General features: G+C 40.6%; 1 protein-coding gene across 1 annotated transcript in view; it reads right to left on the bottom strand.

Annotated features, from left to right (window-relative positions):
• Window positions 1-2,453, bottom strand: part of VGLL3 (vestigial like family member 3) — a 194,013-nt gene extending 191,560 nt beyond the window's left edge. The window contains exon 1 of the mRNA XM_054392005.1: window positions 2,349-2,453. Within this exon, the coding sequence (XP_054247980.1) occupies window positions 2,349-2,453 (105 nt within the window). The remainder of the gene's footprint in view (window positions 1-2,348) is intronic.
• Window positions 2,454-25,373: the final 22,920 nt, after the last annotated feature.

Raw genomic sequence — 25,373 nt, 5'->3', positions numbered from 1 at the left:
TGAAGGAAGGAAAACCCAACAGGAGGAGAGCACAGTGGAGCGAGCTTTCTCAGGAAAAAAAGTTTCATTTTACTGGGCGCCAAAAGACAACAGAGTAGTACACCACCGAAAAATGCTTCAGTGGAGTTCTCAGATATTTTAAGAGTGAGCTCCACTTCATCAGCTCAAACGCACAGCTTTATTTTGAAGATATCACACTAATTCATCTCCTTCATTGTTATTTTTAAACCAGACTTAATTCCAACAAAGAACATTCTTTAAAGCGACCATCATCCTCATGAAGATCATAAGGGTGTTTTTTATATGTTGAACACATGTGTAAGAAGAAATAAAAACCTGGTAACAGATTTTTCATCCTTCTTTCTAATGTTGTTTAGCAGTTGATTAAATGTCCCTGACAGGGCACTTCTGAAGAAACAGAGACTTGCAAAACATCATACATTACCCAAACAATACATCTTTCCACTACAACGACAGAGGCATGAGTAGTTCATTCTACATTTACTTTTTTATTATTCAAAAAGCATTAAATTCTGAGAAAATACAGTAAATGCTCTGAAGTTTGCAGCTGCTAGAATTAGAGAATGCAACAGTCTTAGTTCAGCAACAGCAGCTTGGTTTTCCAGCCTGACATTTGACTAGTTTCTCTCAAGACTCGGCTCCAACGATTTCAGGAAACTAGCATGAACAGGATTAGCTAAAGTGAATTGGATAGCAAGTTTTAGAATAGGTTTTGGTGGCAATAGGATAGATTGTGCTGGCCACACCTCATGAGCTGTATTGGCTTAAGAGAGCTATCCACGTTCCTTGCCTTGTGCATCTACCTGTCTTTTCCTAAATAGCATAACCCACCAGAAATCAGCTTGTTTAAAATAACATTTCAGATGACCCCTGCATACACTAGGGTGCCTTTGGGACATTTCATGCATGGTGCTGCTCTCAGCTGATGGAGAAACTTCATGATGCTGTTTAAAAATAAAAATCAATGGCACGTGAGTGCGACAAAGTGGCTGATGATAATTTAATCATTTTCATGTACTGTGTTCTATACTCCAGATCTGAAAGAGGAATACAGACTATCACCTACAGAATTAAAAGCCAAAAAGTTCACCAAAGTTTCAATGGCAGTTTTCTACTTCTACATAAGTTAGTCAGCATCAGGTTATTTGGGATTATTTTTTTATTGTCCCTTCAAATCATGGAGGCTAAAAAATGTAGCTCCACAGGTTCATAACTAAAGTTCGTAACTAAAATTACCATGTAGATGCCAGCTATGACCTAGGTCACAGAAGAAATAATAGCGAAGGCACACTGCAAGAGGCAAAACTCACAAGTTTTCCAGTCTGTGACTACAGTGAACAACGTGAGCAACCTGGAATAGTTTGCTTGGGGTATCACTTCTGCAAAGCATTCTGTCTTCCAACAGTAAAGAAATACAAAACCAAAAAAAAACCCGTAGCACACGATAGGAATTTTAATGCTTTAGCCCATATTTGTGTCTCCCAGGCAAATTGATATTAGGGGTCACTTCCCATGTACAGAAAAAAACAATCTTCATGGATAATAATGATAAAACCTTATGGAATGCAGCAACAACCAAAAAATGTATTCTCAGATGAATACATTAGAGCCAAGTCAATATTAGTCTCACTTCACCCACGCACTGCATAGTCTAAAAATGCTGTCAGCCTGATAAGAATTTCCTGATTCACTTTTTTTTTTCTCTTTTTTTTGGGGAGGGGTGGTGGAGAGGGCTATCAAAACAATACAGCTGATCACCAAATTCAGCTGGAAACTCGCCGGAGCTCATTTTCCACGAGAGTTACTGTAGAGCGTCATGGCACGCCCTATCCGCGAGGAGCAGCGGAGGTTGCGCCCGTGTGAGCACCCGCGGACCGCACCGCGCCGGCAGACGGCAAAGCGGGGAGGCTCGTCAAGTAAGGAACGAGAGCGAAGAGGAGGAGGAGGAAGAAAGAAATAACTTTCCTCTCTTTCCCACTCCAGCCCAGCAAGCCAACACTCACTCCTCAAATAGAAGAATTCGGGGGGAGGGCGGGAATAAATTATTTTTCTTTAAATAAAACCAAAAAAGTCTTACCAGGCTTCGCTGCGGTGGGGCAGCTTCAGCAACTCCCCGCATATCCAAATCAGGCCGGGGGCTGCATAGCGCATCGCTGGCTGGCCGGGGCGGAGGTCTCCGCCCCGGCCAGCCAGCGATGCGCTATGCAACCCGCTAAGCCGGGGCGGGGAGGCTGCCCCAAAACCTCCCTGACCTCTCAGTCCGCCGTACCGCCACGACTTGCGCGGTACCCTGCGCAACACTTCCCTCCCGCTAACTCGCGGCTCACCTGCGGGCAGCCCGCCGCGGATACGACTGCGGCGCCGCTCAGATAGCGGGGTGTCCCGCACGCCGCCGTAGCGGGCTGCTGCATGGCCACGTCCGAACAGCTCATCGCCGCAGCTGCCCGGCGCCGCCGCCGCCGCCGTCGCCGCCTGCTTCCTCCTTCTGCTCCGCGCAGGGCGGCCGCGGCAGGGCACCGCGCAGCCCCAGCTGCCAGCGCATCTTCCACAGCCGCTGCGCCCCGCGCCCGCACTTATAGCGCGGCGACGGCAGCGCGGGGCTCCCCGGCGGCCGCGGCGACGGCAGCAGCAGCGGCGGCGCGGCCGCGGGGGCGGGGACCGCGCCCAACCGCCCGCCTTCTCGCCACCAACCCCCAACCCCTTCCAGCAGCGGCTCCGCGGGCGCGCAGCACCTGTCCCCATCCCATCCCACGGAGGAGCCGTGCCGGGCGTCCTGCAGCAGCTCTTGGCTGTGGGGCAGGTTTAGTCCCCAAAAGGGTTTATTCATTCACTTGCGGTGCGAGTCCCTGTGGCTGCTGTCTGGGAGATTGAAGCATCTCGGTTCTGGGTTTCGATCCGTGGAAAGCTCAGCCACGCGAAAGCAGCAAGGACTTTACATAGTCAGGTGTCACCTGCATCTGCCACCCTTCACTTCCCGAGGGATTCATCCTGGAAATTCGTCTGGAAGGAAGGAGGAACCCATTTGTAACAAAGGAAATGGCAGGTTGGGTAAGTTTTTGATTAGCCCAGAAAGTTTTGCCACATTTGGTACAGAACGTTTCTCTTTTTAAATAATCAAATCCAACACAACACACACATAAAAAGAAAAAAAAATGCACTGCTCTACTTGAAAAAAACACGCAGAAAGCCATGTTCTGGTTCTGATGGCTCCAGTCCTACTCAAATACATTCACAGCCTACCTCTGTATGCACATATATTGCCAGCGAGCTGCCCTGCTTCAGTCCCACACTTGAAGGCTTTCAATACCATTCCTCACATGGAAAAGACTACGCCTATGGCTTGCTAACATTATCCCAGCTTATGAGCCTGGAAATGACTATACTTGTTGGCTCTTGTTTTCTTCTCATTTGGTCTGAAATTAATTATTTCATTGTTTCTTTTTCATAAAATTTGTTTGGAAGTTTACCTACATTTAATAATAGCCAAAACTTGAAGCCTGAATTGATACTCTTTGTGTGTCTATATACACACAAACACACACACAAATCTTGTCCAGAACAGTTAGATGGATACACAAGGTTAAAATAGCTATGTCTGACCCCAGTAGGATTCCCTGTTTATAGAAAGAATTTCTCTGAAACATTCAACTGCAATACTTTGAAAGGGGTTCAATCTTAAGTGTTAACCTTTGCAGCCACTCAGAAGTTTCCACAAGGGCACAATAGGTGTACAGCATGCACCTTTGCTATACCAAATACATGAGTTTCTGAACAGTTTCTTTGGGGAAATAAAAAATCCAAGCAATGGTTGCTATCTACAGATCTCTAGTCAATCTGGGCCCTATTAACTTCAGAAGTCTCTTTTCCCCTTGTTTTGTACTGCAACAAACCTAAGGCAGAGAGCATGATGCCGATGGCAATGTTTGCAGGAGCCAGAGGCTATGGATTGAGAGGAACAAGTACCATCTTCCGAAGTTTGCTGTTGCTGGACGTGAGCCTGATCCTGACCTGGAGGTTTTCAGTGGGAGCGTATGGCCAGGCTCTCTCAGGCATTCCTTTGGCCGCCCTGTCTCCTGGCATCCAGCCTCCTCACATTTGGACGACTGGCTGCTATCCACCCTCACAGATCCTCTCAGTGAATCTGTGTTCTTGCCACAGAGGATTGTGAAACATGTTCCCTGGTTTAAGTTAGATGTTGTTTAGCACCATTCTATCTGAGGTAAAATGCTTTCAGATGCTATGTCAATAAGGCCTGATGCTAGTTCATCAAAACAAAAAACCTAAAACAACACCCTCCTACTCTTAGTAACAAAACAAGTCTGTAAAATCACTAGTAGGAACAACTTCTTTCAATACTAATGATCATTCCTAGGAGAATCCTTAAAGCAGAATCAGATCAAGATAGAGCATTATTTTATAATCATCTATTATGCTAATGTGATACATTGAGGTAGAAGTAAATTAGTGATCCTTTTACACTCAAGTACATGAGGCACTTGCAAGAGGTTTATAGATATGCAGAACACAGATATATGTTTTCCACAGGATGCCAAAATGTTCTGATATTCAGTTAGCACACATTCCTTATTATCAGATCCAACCACAATTCCTATCAGATGCCTTCCGGCATGATACAGTGGCCTGATATATCATGTCAAAAAGCGGAACAGGACTATTATCAGGCAGATGTTTGACATGATGCATCATGTTAGTCAGCCAGTGGCACACAGCCATTGCTGAAAAGGATTCTGACATGACACAGTGTACCAATGCTGTAGCACAAAACTAGCATGTTCCAAAAATAGGGACAAAGCCACCTCTGGCATAAGTAGAAGTAACAGCAGTGACTTCATTAGATTTGCATCTGCTTATGTCAACAGTGACTTTGGCCTGTAATCTGGAATTTATATAAAAGAGTGGTTAGTGGCTGCATTTTCAGATACTTGTCACATTGCTTTTTGCTCCCAGCATTCAAGCATCATAAGCCAGTTAGGGTAAACCTACCACCTCTCAACTTTTTCTCCTCGACCCGACAGGAAATGCCATTAAATTTCCACTTTTAGCAACATAACAATACCTCAGAGTACATTGAGGGTCACTTTTTTTTTTTTCCCCAGAAGCATGGGAAGCTGTGAATTTGGGGATTTCACAAGGAATAGGAATTTACAAAAAAGGAAGAAAGGATCTCCACTTTCTGCCTCCATACTATTTCACAACAGTAGCTTCAAGCACTAGGTGCCCAAGAACAGCAGCAAACTGTACATTTTCAGTGGTAATTAGGGTAATAGTAAAAGAATGGCATGAAAGAGCAGACAGAATGAAATGTGAGATCTGATAAGATTTGAAGATTTCTTAAAAGGCATTGTAATTTATTGTTGTCCTCTTTCATCACTCCGGAATGAAAAGCACAGCTTGCTAGTGCAGAAGCATCACACCAACAAAAGGAGAGGAGAGGAACAGGCTAAGGTATGACTGGCATGATATCTTTGCAGAAGAGAAATGCCTCAGCTTTATGCCACAGCCTTTCTTTTAATAAGGAACAGAACCAACTGGCTGTATGTTAAGTAAGGTTCATTCATCTTTGCTGTGTATTCTAGTTTCTTAAATCCATCAGCCTACACTGCTTCTTGATTCTTCAGTTCTAGCTGAATTTCAGTGATGATAAGTACAACCACAGACCAGAAAATCCTGACAGAGCACTACCTAGTGCCTCACTGCCAAACAGGAGCGTGTGGGTTGTAACATCACAAGGCAAGCAATTTGTCCTGTTCACTGTAGTACTGGAGAAGAGAGGAAAAGTGTGGCAACATGGTGGAATCAGTCTGCACAGGCTCTTCAAGAATTCATTTGTTGGTCTGTTTTGAGATGAGCTTCTCCTGTTGGAGTTGGGGGTGCTCACCACTTCCACACATCACAAAATTTATGTAGAGGTCTGAATAAATGCCACAAAACAGTCATGAGCCTTTCAAACCTTTTGACCAATAACAGCAAGTAAGGGTCTTCCCCCTCCTTCTCACTACTGTACAATTATTTCCAGAGGAGACAACTCTGTTGAGTTACCAGTCCCACAAAGATTAAAACAAACATAATTAACAAATCCTCTTCAATATCCATTCCCTCCTCCGCCTTGTTTCACCCTCTGCTGGCATCCTATACATATTTAAATCATTGGAAACCACACCCTAGCTGGCTGTGGCTAGTATTTACAGGCAAAGCCCCTTGGCTTTGCTGCTATGGTCCACTCAACAGACAAAATATCTAACACATTAGTTTTTCCTAAATGCAGAGACCAAATCTGAAGATACACAGAGCATCCCAAGGAAATAATCACCAGCCATTATCCATGCCTATCCACGTATAACATTAATAGGAATGGGAAAAATAATGTTTCTTCTTAACTGGCTGAGAATTCTCTGATGAGATAAAAAAAAATAGGGTTTTTTTGGTTGTTGTTGTTTTTTAAGTTGATTTTGATGAAACAGCATTGTTGTAGAGGTGACTCAGTTTTGACAAAACACTGTCTAAAGCAAGTTTAAGTTTCTGGTAGAACTTGCCATGCATTTATGAAAGGTTTCACACCAGCTTACATGATGCTGGGTAGCCCAGCTAGGGAGTTTAGCTTGACCTAGGGACTCCAGGGCTGCTAGGCTTTTCCCTGTAAAACTTCAGTGCCATCACCACTGTGGTCTACACGTCCAACTGATGCAGTGCAGATCCCAAATGTGAAGAAGGCAACAGAGAGCTCAGAAATTCCTGAGTTGAGCTCAGACTCTCCCTGTTCCCCAGGGAATATGCACAAGATGAAAGCAGCCAACCAGGCACTGTCTTTCATTCCTGAATAAAAGGAATGGGGGCACCAGAACCAGACACACTACTCCAGGTGGGGTCTCACAAGAGCAGAGTAGATGGGGAGAATCACCTCTCTCATTCTGCTGGTCACACTCCTTTTGATGCAGCCCAGGACACAGTTGGCCTTCTGAGTTGCAAGCACACATTGGCAGGTCATGTTGAGTTTTCATCAACTGACACCCCCAGGTCCTTCTCCTGAAGAATGTTCTGAAGCCACCGAGAGTGCTTGAGAGTGCACTCAATCCCACTGTCCATATCACCCCTAGCATAAGAGGGACATGGCGCTGCTGAAGCAGGTCCAGAGGAGAGCCACAAAGATGATCAGAGGGCTGGAGAACCTCCCCTAAGATCACAAGATGCACAGTGACCTCTCCAAATGATGTGAGGATCTGGAAACCTCTCTATTCATCCCCTTCATATTTTGTAGTACAAGTAAAGCTGCAGTGCCAATTACAGCAAATATCTTTCCTCAAGCCACTAACAGCTTTCACATCTCATGCCTGTAATCTTCAGCAAATAGATCAAGGACTGTTATTCATTTTAGTGCCTAAATGCGTTATATTTATTCTTGTTATAATATTTTCTGTTACCACAGAAAATGTTTGGCTCTCAAAGAAAAAGAGGGAATTGTGTCAAAAGTCCAAATTCTTCCTTGAAATGCAAACATTTTTAATAGCTTTAATGGAAGATATGTATAGGAATCCCAGGGCACAATCTGGTACTCAAATCCTCCATCTATATTGAATTTTTCACCATGTCTTTTTCATAATATACTATGAAACATGTTTCCATTTCAGCAGTTGAATTCTGGGGCCCTGTTGCATCTGTGGGGGAAGTGCAAAGCAGCTGGGGAGAACAGAAAACTGAAATCTTCACATGCTGTATGATACCTTTCTCTTCTATCCTCTGTCTCACAGGAGAAAGGAGGGAAAAAAAAGGCACATTAGGGTTCTCCTTCAAAATTCCAGTTAGTAGCTGGCCTGATGTAGGGTAGCTTCAATGATGTTCACAGTTACCCTGAAGGTTTCTTTCATCTCTAACTGGTCACAGATGAAGCATAGACTCACTCCATAGTCCTCTTGGAATATTCTGGGGTTACAAAAAAAGCAGTTAATATAGTGATTGACAATGAAGCCCAGCAGCACCCAAAAACTGGGTAGAAAGCCTGGGAGAATATTGTGTAATTGTTCTGCAGACTGGGGACCAGTAACCAGTGCATAAGCACTGACTGATGCTTTGCTCTGAAATCAGTCCTATTGTCATCAGCATAGCCACTCACAGAGTATTTCAGTGGTATTCCAGCCTTTGATACACCACCTGTAACTACTGAATGGCATGCACGGGAACACTGTCTGGATGAATTAGCCAGAATACAACAGCTGGGGGCAAGATGACAATGCCTGGTCTGGCATGAAGCCCATAGCAAAACATTAGCCCAGCAGCATATTTAGACCAAATCTGAACCAGCAAAGCGACTTTGTAGAAAAGACCATTTGTGTCACCTCAGTGCAAAGGGCTTAATCCAGTCCAACCAGCTCAAAGACAGGATAAAGGCTTTTGATGACACTTAAAGCATAATTGCTATTAAAAAAACTCAAACCAAACCAACAAACAACAAAATCCATTCTCCTTGCTTACCTTTGGTTCCCCTCTCTTAATCACAGAATCACAGAATTAACCAGGTTGGAAGAGACCTCAGAGATCATCAAGTCCAACCTATCACCCAGCACCATCTAATCAACTAAACCATGGCACTAAGTTCCTCATCCAGTCTTATTTTAAACACTTCCAGGGACAGTGACTCCACCACCTCCCTGGGCAGCCCCTTCCAAAGGCCAATCACTCTTTCTGTGAAGAATTTCTTCCTAACATCCAGCCTAAATCTCTCCTAGTGCAGCTTGAGACTGTGTCCTCTCGTTCTGTCACTGGTTGCCTGGGAGAAGAGACCAACCCCCTCCTGGCTACAACCTCCCTTCAGGTAGTTCTAGAGAGCAATAAGGTCTCCCCTGAGCCTCCTCTTCTCCAGGCTACACAACCCCAGCTCCCTCAGCCGCTCCTCACAGGGCTTGTGCTCCAGACCCCTCACCAGCTTTGTTGCCCTTCTCTGGACATGTTCCAGCATCTCAACAGCCTTCTTAAACTGAGGGTCCCAGAACTGGACATAGTGCTCAAGGTGTGTTCTAACCAGTTCTGAGTACAGGGGCAGAATGACTTCCCTGCTCCTGCTGGCCACACTGTTCCTGATCCAGGCCAGGATGCCATTGGCTTTCTTGGCCTCCTGGGCACACTGCTGGCTCATGTTCAGCCTACTGTCAACCAGTACCCCCAGGTCCCTTTCTGCCTGACTGCTCTCCTTTGCTTCCCCTCATGTCAGCACAGATGTGTTTCTAAAAAGTTAATAGGACAGAGACACCAGTCAATGCTAGAACTAACTCAGTAAAATAATGTTCAGTTTTATCTTGGATTAATTCTTAGTTTGAGAAAAAAAAACACCAAAAACCCAAACCAAAACAAAAAACCCCACCAAAACTCCACCATCTTACAATCTGACTTCCCCACACCCAAATGGTACCTAGATTTTCTACAACCATCCCTGTTGTCATAGATAATATCCCCCCTTCTCCACTCCCCCTGGCCCCAAGCTTGCATTCAGGTATTACAGTCTGCAGGAGAGCAGGGATAATTTTATGCTCCTCCTTCACCCTCAGACCTCTGTCAAAATCATACAGTTTTGTTACCAAACATGGCAAATCCCAGGTAGGTTACTTCAGGTTACTTCTCATGAAACAAGGTCATTGCAGTGCTGTATCCGTTTGCTGTGGACTCATTTTACTTCCTCCTCCTTTTCTTGGCATAAATGGTTTCTAAAATAATTCAGCTAGAAGCACTCCATATGTTTTATTAGTGTCTGTAGGAGCATTTGATAAACACTCCTCTTGTTATCAGAAATGAGGCAATGCAAACCCTGTCTTTGACTTAAATGACAAGAAAGCATTTACCACAAGAAACACAGCCCCACTTTTAATACTGCACACCACTTCCTAACTCTAAATATATAAGTTAAATACAAGGGAAAAGTTGTTTTGCTGCTACAACGCACAATTTCATAAATGCCTTTAACAATTTTTCAATTATTTGTATTTGGTTGGCTGGGGGGGAGGGGTTATTGGTTTTGTTTGTTTTGTTGTTGTTGTTTGTTTGGCTTGGTTTTTTTACTCCTTTTGCTGAGAGTGCATGTTAGAATAATAATGAAATTTTCTTCTCTATTAGATTATTATAATAAGGTCTGTCAGCATTTCCCAGTTTCTTTTCCTATTGCACTTGTGACCTGATTACAACAGGTTTTTCATTAGCTTTTTTTGCTTATCAAAAGAACATGTGTTGGTGAAGGAGATGGCTAGAAAAATACTTCTGGAGTATTACCAGTCTCTTGGTAAATAAAATGCAGTTATCAATCACACTTAATCAGCTCTTTTCAGTTGTCTATGGCACCATTCTTTCCCAGAATACCCTGCATGAATGGGAAAGCAAGAAGTTAATTCTTGATGTATTAATATGTTGTATAGTAAAATGTGTAAAATATTTATATATAAAATGCATTAATTCCCACAATGACAGTGTATGCTATCGCCACTATTTGTTTTAGAAGTGGAGATACAGAGGCTGTGGGCTTCATCGTCTCAAGATCATGGCCAGAATTTTTCTCATTCAGGCATGGGCTTAAGTCATATGTCTTGCTTGGTCTCCTGTAGGGAGCAGGATTCATTGACATTGTTATTATTCCCTACTCCATGGGCATCTCTGGGCTATGGGATGTGATTGCCTTAATAAAAATGAAGATCTTCAAAGAAGCAAAACAAGATTCCTGAAACTGTCTGGAAAGAACACCTTAAAGAAGTATATTGCTGATGACTCCACTTCCCAGAAAGCCAGAGGATGGGGAGAAGTACAATAGAATGATTTTTCCTTGCACCAATGCTACAGCAAGGCACGGAATATGAGTATTCCCAAAAACAGGAATAAGAAACTTGAAGATTAAAATGCTCCATCTTCTCCTCCCCAATCGAATTTTCTTACCTGCTAAACAGCCCTCACCCCTATACACATACACATGCGTTATTCTTAACATGAAGTAGAAATATTGTGCTTCTGTCTTGAAGTAGATAAAATGTATAATGCCTTTCACAGCTTTTTGTTGTTGCTGTTGGAAGTGGACCAACAGAACAATACTCAACACTTCATTAAAGTTAGCATTCTCAAAAAAAAAAAAAAGTTTTCTTCTAAACTTGTCTTTCATATTGCAAAAATGAGAATTTGCTCACCTGCTATTGAAATTCCTGCAGAAAAACCCCAAGAAGAAATGTTAGCAGTATACACAGGCAGCAATGGAGAAACGTTTCCTCACCTTAGCCTGGGAACACAGCAACACCCCTTGCTGACACCATCTTTCCTTGGAATAAGACTAGAACCCTATTTGCCTCTTCTGTCCTTACACCTAATCCCTTACAACCAAGTTAGAGACTTTCAGTCTCACTAAAGGCAACTATTAGTTCCCCCAACAGTGTCTGTGTATTCCCAACCATGAAACATTTTAATAAGCATCAGCATCTGAGAAAGGTAGGTTGTAGAGTCCTAATTAAATGGCAACTGACATATCGCTTTTCAAACGAAACATCCAACTGGGATGCTCAATCTAGCACACATGGTTTGCAATCAACTGAACAGAGAACTCCACAGAGCAGCCCTAGCACTTCTAGTATGAAATGCTGCAAAGGCTCCCTTTGCCCTTGTAAAAAATGATCTAATGATTCTCAGGAGGAGGAAACCAGGCTGATTTGTAGCTCTCTTCAAGACGCTAAGCCAATTAAGCAAGACTTCTTAATTGTCTGCTCTTTATCATTTAATGCATAAGAAGGTTTAAAGAAATCCTTAGGGCCAGATTCCAAAAAGATATTTAGTTATCTAACTAGGCAGCTAGGCAAAATTTAGCTGCAGTTACAAACAATGATATTAAAAATCTCTGCTCAGCTGCTGCCCAGCTCTGAAGGGTCCTAAACCTAAGTAGGTACCTATTTCCATTTTAAAATTCTCCAGGTACCTACCATTCAGCTTCTGCATGTGCCAAGAAACACTTCATTCTTGACAGTGCTGAGGAAGCTTGTGCTGGCCCAGTGCTGAGCCTTTCTAGAGCTAGGACAAACCTGAGAGGTTTCAGCCGGCTTAATTGTAAATTGTAATATGGCAACCAAACAGGCCTGCTCAGCGACACATCACAGATCCAGCAGTCATACAACAGGAAGGAATACAACAGAGAGGCAATCCTATAGTCTCCGAAGCACTCAGCTGCAGATTATGAAGGACAAGTCCCTTAGAAGGAAAAAAAAAATGTTTTTTAAAATAAAACACTACATCTCTCTGGTCAGAATAACATTTGATGTTGTACTGTCTGAACACAGGGAGGCAATCCCTATATTGCCTTGCCCCACTTAGACTCCTGCCTGCAACAGGGAGGGAGAGGCAGGAATGATGGTGGGAGCACTTCATCCATTCTACTCGCACATCCCATCCATGGTTTTAAAGAGAATTCATTTGAAAAATCACACTTTCCCAAAGGATGGCATTTGGGCCATGCAATTTAGATATCATCATTTTGAAAAACTTTGTTGTTCTCTTTTGCTGCATATAATCTTGCTCTCATTGATAGCTGCTTCAGAGGGATGGGGTTCTTTAAGGACCGTGTTTCGAACTGAGCTATGTTCCGCATATAGCATCTAATAAGATTTATTGCTATATGTCATTAGCTTGCTGTGAATTCAGGTAGTGCACTAATAGAACAATGAGATAGATCCTTGACTTGGTAAATACAGAGCCAGAAAAGAAAAGGCTTATGTAAGAGCCTATAAAAACAAGGTGGTTCAAAAATCAAGCAGCTGTTCTATTCTTGATTCCCTCTGTTTGCCTCAGGATGGACAGACATCAGACTACCAGGTCTCTTACATGCATTATTATATTTTGCCAGAGAAAATGGCAAAGATAAAATGAGAATGTTAACTTTTCAGTTCTTCTTCTGACACTTTAAACCACTTCATGTGACATTGCACTCCTGGGAGATCTGATTGCTTTTAAAATTTATGCTATGTAAAACAAAAAAATGTCTCTTAGGCATATTGCAATATTTATAAAAGTAAGTGCTCTTTTCTCAGAATGTTTAACCTTGGCAGAGATATTCCTCTTGTTCTGAATGGCATCTATATTGCAAAACAATATCATAATAAGTCTTAAGGTCAAGGAGTAGTTGTGATCTGTGTTTCACTTGCTTTTACAGTCAGTGCCTGGAGGTCACTCCAGGATATTGGGAAAACTGCCTAATGCTCCATATTGAAAACTAGTTGGAAACAAACCCTCTTTTTCATGAGGTTTCTGAGGGCAGAGCTTCCAAACCTTTAGAGTAAAGGTGACACAAATCTCCACAGAAGACAGATATAAAGAGGACAGCCTCTCCCAAAGTCTTTGCAAACCTCAATATTGCTTCCGTCAGATATAATGAACTGCTTTCTCCAAAACACAGACAGTGACATCTGTTGAACTAACTCTTTGCCTTCACACTTGCACCTGTCTGAAGAGAATGTAAACATTACTGTGCATATCTGGAAAGTGCTCTGATATTGCAGTAGTTGTTTTCTCTTGCTATTTGCAAGAAATAGAATTGGTGTACGAATACTAGTGCTAACAGCAATCACATTTTTGATGTGAGAAAGAGAATAAAGTTGTTACATTCATTCATGGCTTTGTCTTAAAAAAAAAGAGGGATGCTGAATGCATATGGTAAGTTTTAAGTTAGTCAAAACAGAAAGTTAACCTATTGCATATATTTAAACACCAACACACACTAACACATAACAATTGTCTCACTATTTATTATCTTTTTTAATTTTCCGAATGAGAGCTTGAGTAGGGTTTTGTTGACTTTCTCTGTTTAGACTAGCCTTTAAAGGCTGTTAGAATTAAAACTTGCTGAAAAAGTGTCGTTTTCATACAGAATTGCTGAGCTGGTAATCCTGAAACCAGGATAGTGGTATACTGTTTCAGTGGAACTTCTTTGCTGTAACAAGCATAGAAAAAACATCACAAGAAGAAAATGTCTTGTCAAATTACAAACATCAATTTTAAGGGACATCAATAGTTGCAAATGCTGCCCTGCTCATTCTGCAAAGCATTAGGGACAACACAGCTGACTGGGTAATTAATTAGTCTGATACGGGTACTTGAAGAAGAAATAGAGCATGCACAGCAGGATGCTCCAATGCTCAGAAGCCATCAAAGCAAGAGTTGCAGCCACTTTCCAGTTACACTGTGGTTTCAGCCCTTCTGTTAAACAACTGATGTAAATGATCACTGTGTTGGCTGGGCTTCAGAGACATGGATCTCTCAGTTAATTCTCTCAGGCATCACCAGTAAAGAGAAGCTCCAGAGAGAGTAGATGACATTCAGCAGCATACAGGCAGCAACGATGCTACTCTTCCACTTTGATATGAGAGGAGGATGTGAAACGGCGAAGGATTCACATTTCTGGCAGTCCAACTCTTTGGTTTGAGGCTTTAATTCTGAATATTGTTGATTAGATGGTCTCTAAAGTCACATAAAATTTTCAAAAGGGTTTTGTGATTTGTTTCTTGTTCTCTGACCTATGATTACTTCCATGGGTAGTCAAGATCATAGTATTTGGTGTGCTCTCAATTATTCTTCATAAATAAAATTTATATGAGAACCTGTTTGTTAATCATGACTTTACCTTTCTGTTTCACAGTGTTCCTGTTTTTAAACATAGTTCAGGTAACGTTCTATTACATATGTCAATTGTACATCTCCTAGGCAGCAAGATCTAGTGTACTCAAGTAAGAGGTTTCATTCAAATCTCTCAGGAAGCTTCCTGGTGTAATGTCTGCTGAAGCAAATAGAGAAGGTTTGTAGAACTGCTCCTTTAATTTATTTATGCAGTTTAGGTCTCTCAGTCCATTATTAGTCATTCTTCTTCAAGATTTCCACTTGTTTTCTGGTGATAAATTTAGAATCAACAAGGTTGGAAAAGACCTCAGAGATCATCAAGTCCAAAAGATCATCAAGTACAAAAGTCCATTTATGATCAGGGAACCAGATAAAGTTCAGATTTTGTATATGAAGGAAATTCCAGCAGCCTCATCAGGATGTCTGTGAGAAGCTGGGGAAAAAAATAAATTAAAAAAAAAATTATCTCCATCAAGAATGATAGGCTTACTGAGGAAAGCAGCCATCAAAGTAACTTCCCCACAGGCTTCGAGAATTTACAGAAATCCTATTTCCTTAAAAAGAAAAAAATAAAAAGAAAAAAAAATCACATTTATACGTATAGACAATGCTGGCATACCTCTCAAGAAGCCGATTTTATTTGCTGCTGTAATACGGAGTTGTGTCCACTAGATGGACGTCAGTTTCAAGAAGTTGAAAGGCTTGGATCTGCCCCGAGCTCCGGAGCTCGATTTAGCAACTCCAGGGAACTTTCTATTCTGTTTAACACTGAACAGACACTTGAGTAGCGATAGCTGACTATGATGACCTCCACTGATGATGATGTCCATTTCCACATTGCCACGGTATTAGGAAAAACAGGCATTGAAGGTGGCCGTTCTGGAAGGTTGCCCACAAGGTAAGACTGCTGGTTATTTTCTCCATTTTAATCACCTGATTATAACAAAGACATTCATTTTGGCCTAATGCAATCAAAACCCAAGAGCTGACCTGCCTCTAAATAATAATTTAAAATAGACTTTTAAAAAATTACTTTAAGAATGAGCCCATCTGGATTTCTTGTTAGACTACAGACTTCTTAGCTTTTTGGTTGACTCCGGTTTTACCCTCCCTTGGGTTTTATTTGCTTTGGATTGTCTGGAAAACACCATTCTGGTGTTCTCTCAGTAACTGAGAACAAAATTTGCTTTGCATTTTCAATGCAAGGTAAGGAATGTACAACTAATAGTCACATGAGCAAACTGAGCAAATATTGTGTGGTTAGCAACATGAATAAAAATTTTTGACAAAACTGGAAGACACAAGTTTCCTTTTCTTATTGTTTTGGGCTGATATTTGGCATTACACACCCAGGCACTCTTGTAAACATGTGGCTCTACTCAAAACCATACATATTTTTAAACTGAGACTTGAGCTTCTATTTAATAACCTGCAAAACAAGCCATCTTCTTCTGGATGTGAATGCCACTTGGCTTCGAAAACAAGCAAATCAACAGATTTCTCCAAGAAGTCCTGGAACATACTGAATCTCTGAAAAAGGCATTTTGAAACAACAGCAGGCTCCAAGTAAGAATGGATTATTATAGTAACCTGCAGAAAACTGCAGGATAAGAGATGTGATAAATTCAGTTTATGAGATGATCCAGCAGATTCTTACCTGGCTACTTTCAGGATTAGGCTCTGGTTTAAACCAACAAAGTGCTTGGTTTAGTCAGAGTGCACAAGATTTTGTCAGTCAAAGATTTGCCTCACAGTATGACCTGCCACCATGTATGGATTAGATTAATACCCTTTTAATTAACGCTACAGAGCACTACTTACTTGAGAAGTTATTGCTTCTAACAAGACAGTCTGATGCTAGCCAGATGGTCAGCCAGCAGGTTTTTCTGCCTCTGGTTCAGCCAGCAAGCCAGAGAAGGAAGGTGAAGCCTGTAGTGAGTCATGCGGGTTTTGAGGGACAAGAAAGGGAAGTTAAGCGCACAGTGATCTGATGGTGTTACATGGGAGGGAATGTGAAAGATCATCGTGGGAAAGGTAATAGATATAGGGCACAGGCCTGTATAAGCAAACTACGTTATGGATCATGGAACCATTCAATAGTGGACCAATCTGCATTGAGCATTATTTTCAAAAAAACCCAACCCATTGAAAGAAGTTTTAACAAAAAGCCATTTGTGTAGTTTTCAGAGGAAATACAGTGCATGGAAATTGGTATTTCTAGACCATTGCCATACAAACCAGTGCTTAAATCACTAAATTTCTAAAAGGCAAGCATATATTAAAAAATTAATTAACTTCCAGGCTAATTTTTTTTTTAATATATAAAAATAGATCTTAAATAGATGAAGGGTAATTCTTCCTAAACCTATTAAATAGAATGCTTTTATATATTCTTCTTCATCCTATAACCTTACCTGTGAATAATGTTTCCATTTTAATTGCATCAGCAGTTTCGTACTGTTCTTCATTGTAAATCTTTCATAACTGAGGTTATACATGAATAATTTGTTTCCCAAATGGAACATCAAAACTTGGACTATTTTAACTGGGTAATATGACCACCATTCCTCAAGGGAAATAAAAATATTGCTCCTGACTGTAGGACAGAGTCATACCAAATGATGCCTTTCTGTTCTTGGTGAGAGAAAGTTGCTCATCACAGGAGAAGAAATTCAGATGTTGACCATAACCCATGGAGTTCACTAGAGCTGTGGAATAATTGATACTAACTCAGGCATCACAGTCAAATGTGCATTTTTCTGGGAGCACAGGAACTACAGGCATCACAGAAAGAGAAGCTAGTAAAGTATGCCTCTCTGAACAACTACAGGAAACACATAAAAATTGTCTGATTTCGAACTCAGTGGGACAACCTGAATTGTGTGAGGAGGCAGACTTCAAGAACGAGGTTGTGACTTCTTGGACATAGATAAAGCCACTTAAGTGAAAAAGGTATAACTTCCTGTTAAATGCCATCAAATGTGATCATAAAACAGTCCTTAAAGTAGATTTTACTCTACGGTGCAAGAAAAATACTTTGGTTTGGTTTTGATTTTTGTTTGGGTTTTTGTTGCTGTTGGGGTTTTGTTTGTTTGTTTTTGTTTCGTTTTTTAATAGAGATTACTGGGCTTAAATCATTTCTTAGTAACATTCACATAAGTTTAAAAAAAGCCTGCTGAGGATGAAAGATGGTGCTGAAGAAAATACTTTATCTGATTAAAAATGAGTAATATAGATGTGGCAAATTGCTGGGGAGTAGTTGCCACTGGACAGTCAGTGATATCAGTCAGGGGTGGAGCAGAGAAATCCACAGTGATAATTTGCTGGTAGAAAATCAGGGAAAAATACTGTCTCTGCTAGACATCTATAACTTGGATTTATAAATACAGAATGAAATGCTAACTACCCAAGTTATCTGAATTTCATTCAATCATACCTCCTGTCTATTTATCTACCTTCTTTTTAAGCATATTAATCTACAATTTTCATATTAATTCTGTAACCTGAAGCATCCTTTGACTGATGATTTCATTAGGATTTGTTATGACTCCAGCAATGCCTCCAGAGTTATGTACTACATTAATTCTGTCACATTTATACCTTACTTCTATTTTCATATCCCACAAATTATGGAAAAATATCTACCTGCTGATAAATAGAAGATGGTATTTTCACGTATTTCTTATAATTTAGATGAAAGTTGAACCTTCAAAACAAAATTGATTTCACAAAATAGGACTGCTTGCCATGCTAACTGAACAAGACTGTAGTGTATTAGAACATCATTACAAAGAATTGCACTATTTGGAGTCAAAGTCAAGTAAGCTTCAGTATCTTTAGGAGCTCTAGGAAGACTCAACGCTTTCAAACTACCCTTTGGTGCAAGCTCTATATGCTTCTTACCACAACCCCATCACTCCTGCAGTTGTATTAAGCTGCTCTCTCCATAAGAGAAAAACTATGAGAGAAAGGTCATGATAAATAACATAGTCACTACAAAGCTAAGTAATAATAACAAACTCAATTTATCTTCTCCAGTGTAGGGTCCTCACATTTGTGAGGAGGGGAGGGGATATACTTAGTTTAAGGACTATGCACTCAAAACAGGCAGGAGCATTTGCATTGTCCCAGAGTGAAAAGGCACTCACTGTCCAAAACCAGAAGTGAAATAGACCCTACAAGCATCTCTGCTGCAGCAATGTAATCCTGCCAGTTCAGCTAGAGCAAGAATGTCTTGTTTAGTTTTCAAGTATGGACCATCTGGACCTTGCCAACATAAGTTATTGGAAAAAAACAAATATTGACAAATTAGCTTATTCCTTCCTACCCCAGAGCTGTTCCCACATCAAAAGAGTCAGAGGAAAAAAACATAGTGTGGGAGGGAGTAAAATGGGCAATTCACGTTTCTCAGTCATTTTAGGCATTCATCAGCATTGTCTGCTGTTGTAAGTTTCCTCCAGAGAAGATCCTGGCCATCTGGCTAAAACATCAGCCATCAGTATACTACAGTCCTGAGCTAAACCCACCTGATTACAGAAACATTTCACACTTCTGCATCAAGGACACTGAAGAGAATTCTATATGGAAAAAAAAATTAAAATATTGGTCTTATTATAACGGACAATAAGCCTCATTTTAAATTACTACCTGTGGTATATTAGCTCAAATTGAAAGTAGGAAATGTAAATGATGGAATAACTAAAGCTTGCTGAAAATATGTAAAAAGTTTGTGGATTTCCTAATAATAGCCAGGGCAGCTTAGGTACCTCTCACCTAAGCTCAAATTCTGGGCTGTGCTAAATACCGATTAATACCTTTGCATCTCTGCTAGCACAAAGTGTTAACTTGTTCTAAGCACAAAACATATTGAGACAGGTGAAAGTCCATCACACAGCGTGTAATTAACTATTCCCAACCTCTGTCATTTCCAGATCACTGACATATTCAATTCAAGCCCAAATTCAGTCCTCAAATGTGTGACATAGTCAGCCCAATAGGTAGGATTCTGTTGGTGATGCAGTAAAAGACTTTAATCCCATAATACAAGGAAGCCCTTCCATATATTAAAAATGCAAAGCTTTAATGGACTGCAGAGGCTTGTTCTCATTTTGTGCCATGATGTCTGCAAGGAAGGTTTCACCCTACTACAATTACTGCTTCTGATGGATGTGGAGTAGGACACAGTAATCTGTGAAGAACCACATAAATAGCCTCACAGCAGCACACACTAACAAAGTGGTTTGAGAACTGGTGTACAGAAAGCCTCTGAAGAAGCTACTGCGAGCACCTTACTTGTGTGCTGCAGGAAAAGGCCCTTGTTCTTTTCCTCATGCTGTCGTATCAGGGTTTGTGCTAGCTAGGGACAGCTGTCTGATTCTTCTGCTTTTACTTCCCTGTATATGTGGTGTTTAAGGGAAAGCAGTGAGTTGTACAGCTGATCAAACACAGAAGGTGAAAAATCACCTAGGAAATTGTCATTTAATGAAGTCTTAACTCACACTTGTGGAAATAGAACTTGTATTCCTGTTCTCTGGCAAAATAAGGTAAGACAATATGGTTACTGATTACTGATTTATAATAAATTCAAAATGCCATCTGATGCATCCTTTCATTTTTTATAATATTACACTGTTTGTTGAGTACAATATGAAAAATAAACAGTCAGTGAAACAGTCATATATCTCATTAATAAGAATATTGTGTCAGGTTTTACTCACCAAGTCTTGATAGGAAAAAACCCCTGTTAAAATCCTGCTACAATGCTCCAGTCAAGACTAGTCAACAATTACAGACTGCTCTCAGCAGAAGCTTTTTTACTGCTGGGTAGGTTTTTTAGAGGTAGGCATTAGTAATTACTTTAGCGAAAGAGAGGTAAGGTAGTAAGGGAAATACTGAGGTGTGAGAGGAAGAGATGTGACACCCTGACTAACTTTTGTCTCTTTACTACAGTCAAATGAAAAAACAAATGGGTCAGGTCATTAACACACATGAGCACAGATCAGAGTACTTATGATACACAACAGCAAGAATCAAAAGCTAGTGAAAAATACAGATAAAAAAGAAGTTAGACCGTGCTCAGCAAGGTCCTAACTGTGGCAAAACCTCACTGTCAGTCTGAAGGTGTTCTAAGCAGATGGGAAGCATCAAAGCCAAAGAGTCTTGCACATGATAACAAGAGAATATATGATGCATTGAGCCTTGCAATGAGTATCAGGTGAAGTTCTTTGGCCTACAGCATTCAGAACCTGAAGTGCTCCACAATGAAGTAGGCCTGCCACTGTGAAATTTGAGATGACAGCTTGGATTTTATGGAATGGCAGAGCTACAGCCTTATTTTTATTTTTTATGAAAAGGTTGCATTAAAGTAAAGCTACTCAACTAAACTGATATGAGAGACTATGTGAGTCCACATTATTGACAGTTCATCATGGTTTAGATTATTAATCAAACCAAAGCACTAGACTTAACCAAAATGAGAATACAAAGACCAGTGTTAGTCCTTTTAAATCATTCCTCAGTATCAAAACAAATTTCTATTTAAAAAGACTGAATGTTTTAAATTCAGTTATTACGAGACAGTAAAACAAGTAGCAGTGCTCTTATACATACACACATACATACATACATTCTTATACATATGCAGTAGAAAAGAAGAATACTCTGCCAAATACAAGTGCCATGTGGAACTTGACTTCACTGTCCATAAGAAACACTAAATTTGCAGTACTTCATAGGGAAATTTTAGAAATGTTGAAAATGTAAAAGGTTACCTGGTGTGAGAATCTTCAAGCAGCTTGTACTTAGACTTGACCCTTCAAAGCAGGGGAGAAACAGGTGCTCATAGGATGCAGCTTATCACATCCCATGGTATGTGGCTGAAATAGATCAGACGCAATTGAACACTGCTGGCATACAAAGCTACAGGTATGAATATAAAATACAAAATTTCTGTTACTTTCAAAAAACCCTCTCTTTTTAGTCAAAGTCCTTAACCTTAGCCCAGGTGGAAAAAAGCTCCAGGCTTTGCACTCAATATAGCATTTCTTTAAGAACAACAACAACAAAGCACTAAATTGATGCAGGTCTACAAATTGCTGCATTAAGTCTGCTATACACAACCCACACATGATAACAGAAGGGTAATGTAAAACATGCATTAGGGATGAAGAAGAATATTAAATGCATTTCTCCCCCTATGAAAGGGTGAGCTGAGAGCTGATGGTGGGTGAGTACTGCTAGCAAAGCAAACACTTCACTATCTGTGGGTGAACATTTCATGCATGCTCTTTATTATAAAGCCCACTGAAAACTTAAAGCTGCTTTTCTGAAGGAGCTGTTGTGTAACTCTGACATCTAAGGTTTTCAGTCTCTGCCCTGTTTGAACTGATTATGGAACACTAAACCCAGAAGGTTCCACTTCACCTGTTTACAAACCTTCCACACACTTCACCATCCCAGTTTTGTTGACAGGCTCCAGTTCAGTGCCAGATCTGAAGGCTCAAGCCAGGCTTTCTCGGATAAGCACTACTGTGGACTGCAGCAGGAAGGAACCTTTATTTAAAATGCAACATATTCTCAAGGGTCTGGCAGAATTAGGACTGTGATTCTCAGAAGTTTCTGGTTTTATTTCATTATTATTATAGTCAGGAATCAGGCAGTAGGTTCATGCATGTCATGTCAATAGCATTTATAAAAAATTCAAATGAATAAATTAAAACAAATCATTCCTTCTTTCTCTTCACAGCTCATAAACATGCTTTGAATTTGTTATTCAAAATAATAAGGGGTTTATCTATGCAACTCCCCACACACACATGAGGCACTCAGTGAAACTCAATGCAAATGCTGGAGCTTCAGAATTCATATGGAGGGAACAGGCTGTTACAGAGCATTTTGGATGCCCAGACTATAGAAATTCAATAGATAATTTTGTGAAAGAGAAATCCAGAAAACTGATATTGAACCCAAAGACCACCACTTTTGGATCAGGATGTTTTTGAGTTGCAAATCACTGGAAGCTTGGGAAAAGTGCTGGGAAAGTAATACAGGTATTTCCTCTGTTTATGACATATTTTAAGCATGAAGGCCAGTGTTGGGAAGAGGAAACTGAATGAAACCCCTGACCTTTATCTGATCCACCACTCCTTTTCTTGTGTTTCAATGTCTTCTGACACATTAAAATGCCTCTATGCCTTGCTGATTTCATGGTTCATGCTGCTATCTACTACAGTAAAAAGTCAAAGTATTGGCAGATTATATTTATGGTAGAAGTCATCTTTCATAAAACACTCCCAAAACCTGTTGATTTTTGTGTAACTGTGGTGGTTTAGGCTGAATTTTTCCCTTCCACACTTGTCATGGGGGTTTGTGGATTAAGAGAGTATCAACAGGTTCAAAAAGCAGATGCACACATTTGTGGGCAACAGGTCCATAATCAGATATGAAAAGGAACAGACAGGAGTGTGCTGTTGGTATCTCCAATCCACAAATTTTGACTCTAGGGCAGCAGCAAGGGAATGAACAGCAGGATGTAGACAGGCTCCCCAAATAGCTGCTCTGGCTGCCCCAGCCACAGATACAATGCACAGCAAGTCCAAGCCAGAAGGCAATTTCTTAAATTCTTATCACTACAGCAATTCCAAAGCTGCCTAAGCTATTAATGCTGCCTTTAATACACCTTGGATGCTGAGTAAAGTGAACGTTATCCAAAAAGAACAAAGAAGCAAGCAATCAATCAACCCATAACTTGTGCTGCAGTACCCTTAATCAAGGGTCTGATACTGCTCATAATGGCAGAGGAGAGGTGAGCTTCTCTGGAACTTCAAAACCCATCTGTATTATTTGTTCGTTCTGTTGAGGACAGAGACATAAGCACCAGAGCTCCAAGGAGGAGATTAGATCGGTAGGCCAACACAGCCAGCAGGAAACTCATTAAACTGGCAGTGCTTCCAATTAAGGATAATCATGGAAGTCATTATTAGGATACTCAGTGCAGAAACAGCAATTGAAATACAGCACAGCAAAAATGCAGTATCACATTTCTGTGATGTGGGCCTGCAAGAATTTGAGATGGAGGAAAAGGAAAAAAAAAAAAAAAGAAGAACTAAGGCTGGATATGTGGATGTGGAGAGAAGTTCCAGGAAAATACTTTCAGATGCATTTTGACTCTAACTTTCAGAGAATGAAGTTTCTATTGTCGTTTTGGTTGGCTGCAAGATGCTATAAAGTGTAAAATGGGCACCCATACTGGATAATACAAGAAGTCTTAGCCACTACAAAGGAAAGACTCGTTACATCAGACTTCACTCATCTTTCCACAATGAAAAACTTTAAGGGTAACAAACATTTATATTTCTAAAAAATTAATACCCATAAACCACTGCCAATGTATAATCATCTCATTAACTAAGACTTACACTAGTGGTCATATAGGGAGGAAATTATGCAAATAATTGCATACAAGTGTATGAGCACATAGATAATACTAATTTGCACAGCAATGATAGACACTTGGACCTGGGACTTCATGCACCCCAAATAAAAAGCGGGGAGTGCTGCTTAAGGTACTGCTCAAACTGACTTTAATTTAAGTAGGTCATGTGCTGACAGTTGTATAGCTGCATCATCAGGATCTCAACACAGACTGAAAGGCCAGATATGCACCAAACTTCTCAGGCAGCTTCAATGTATGCTGTGCAGTCATAGCTATATTTTCAGAGGGACCCAAGCAGGTATTTTAAAGCTAATCTGGGAAAAGCCCTGTGAGCAGCAGTAACACCATGAAAGCAGTAGAATCCCACTATGAGCGATGCTTGGTATTGCTCTACTTACATTGTCCTGGTAAGAGGACACCTGGAACCAAATAAAACTGGCAGACAAAAGGTTTGGGGCCTACAAGCACCAAGACTGCAATATATTTATGGACAAGCCTAGGGAGATGAATTAAAATTTTTCTGCAGAATTAAGAATGTTTATAGCTACCAACCAGGTCCAAGAATTTCTGCTTAGTCCACCAGCTCATCTGTGCAACTCTACTGGATATAACTGAATTCATTTATGTCTGTTTGAAACAACAGAGCTATTCCAGCACAAGCTAAGAGCTGTGTCAGAATCAGGTGCTTCTTACTGCAGTATTTACGTGCTGATAGAATGTTATGAAACCACACCACCACTCCAAAATGGTACATAGCACATTTCTTGGTATATGTAATAAGTTCTGCAATAGGCTCATCATTGATAAAAGCCTCAAAGACGTTGTTGGTTTTACCTCTAGAAAAGCTACTAAGAAGACTAACAACCCTAACAGCTAGAATCTCGGGTGAAGTATGTACAGGTTGCTCTGTTTTTATTATATAAGCACTAATGGCAATTGCTGAAAAGGAATTAAGGCAAAGTGGCACATAATAGGAGGTAATTTATAAGAGTAGTAAGTCATGTTAAAAGTCAGGCAAGTGACTAACACTAACAGGAATATTACCAGTCAGCTGTCTGTGGTTTTAAAGAAATTAGCTAATACATTTACTTCATGAAAGCAAAGAAGATATCAAAGGATTCGGGGGAACAAATAGAATTTAAATCTTCAAGATCAAAGTCTATCATGTTACCACTCTGTTTTCCAAAATCCAAGAAATGTGAAGAACCTTCTGAAAAAGGCAACCAGAACATCAGTTGCAGATGCAAGATTAACTGAGGAACCTTGCCTCACCGTGGTGCGCATG

Source organism: Indicator indicator, chromosome 1 (genome assembly GCF_027791375.1).
Source record: "Indicator indicator isolate 239-I01 chromosome 1, UM_Iind_1.1, whole genome shotgun sequence".
In the NCBI taxonomy this organism is placed as follows: Eukaryota; Metazoa; Chordata; class Aves; order Piciformes; family Indicatoridae; genus Indicator; species Indicator indicator.
Note: the sequence above shows the minus strand (reverse complement) of the source record. Positions and strands in the feature narration are given on the sequence as shown.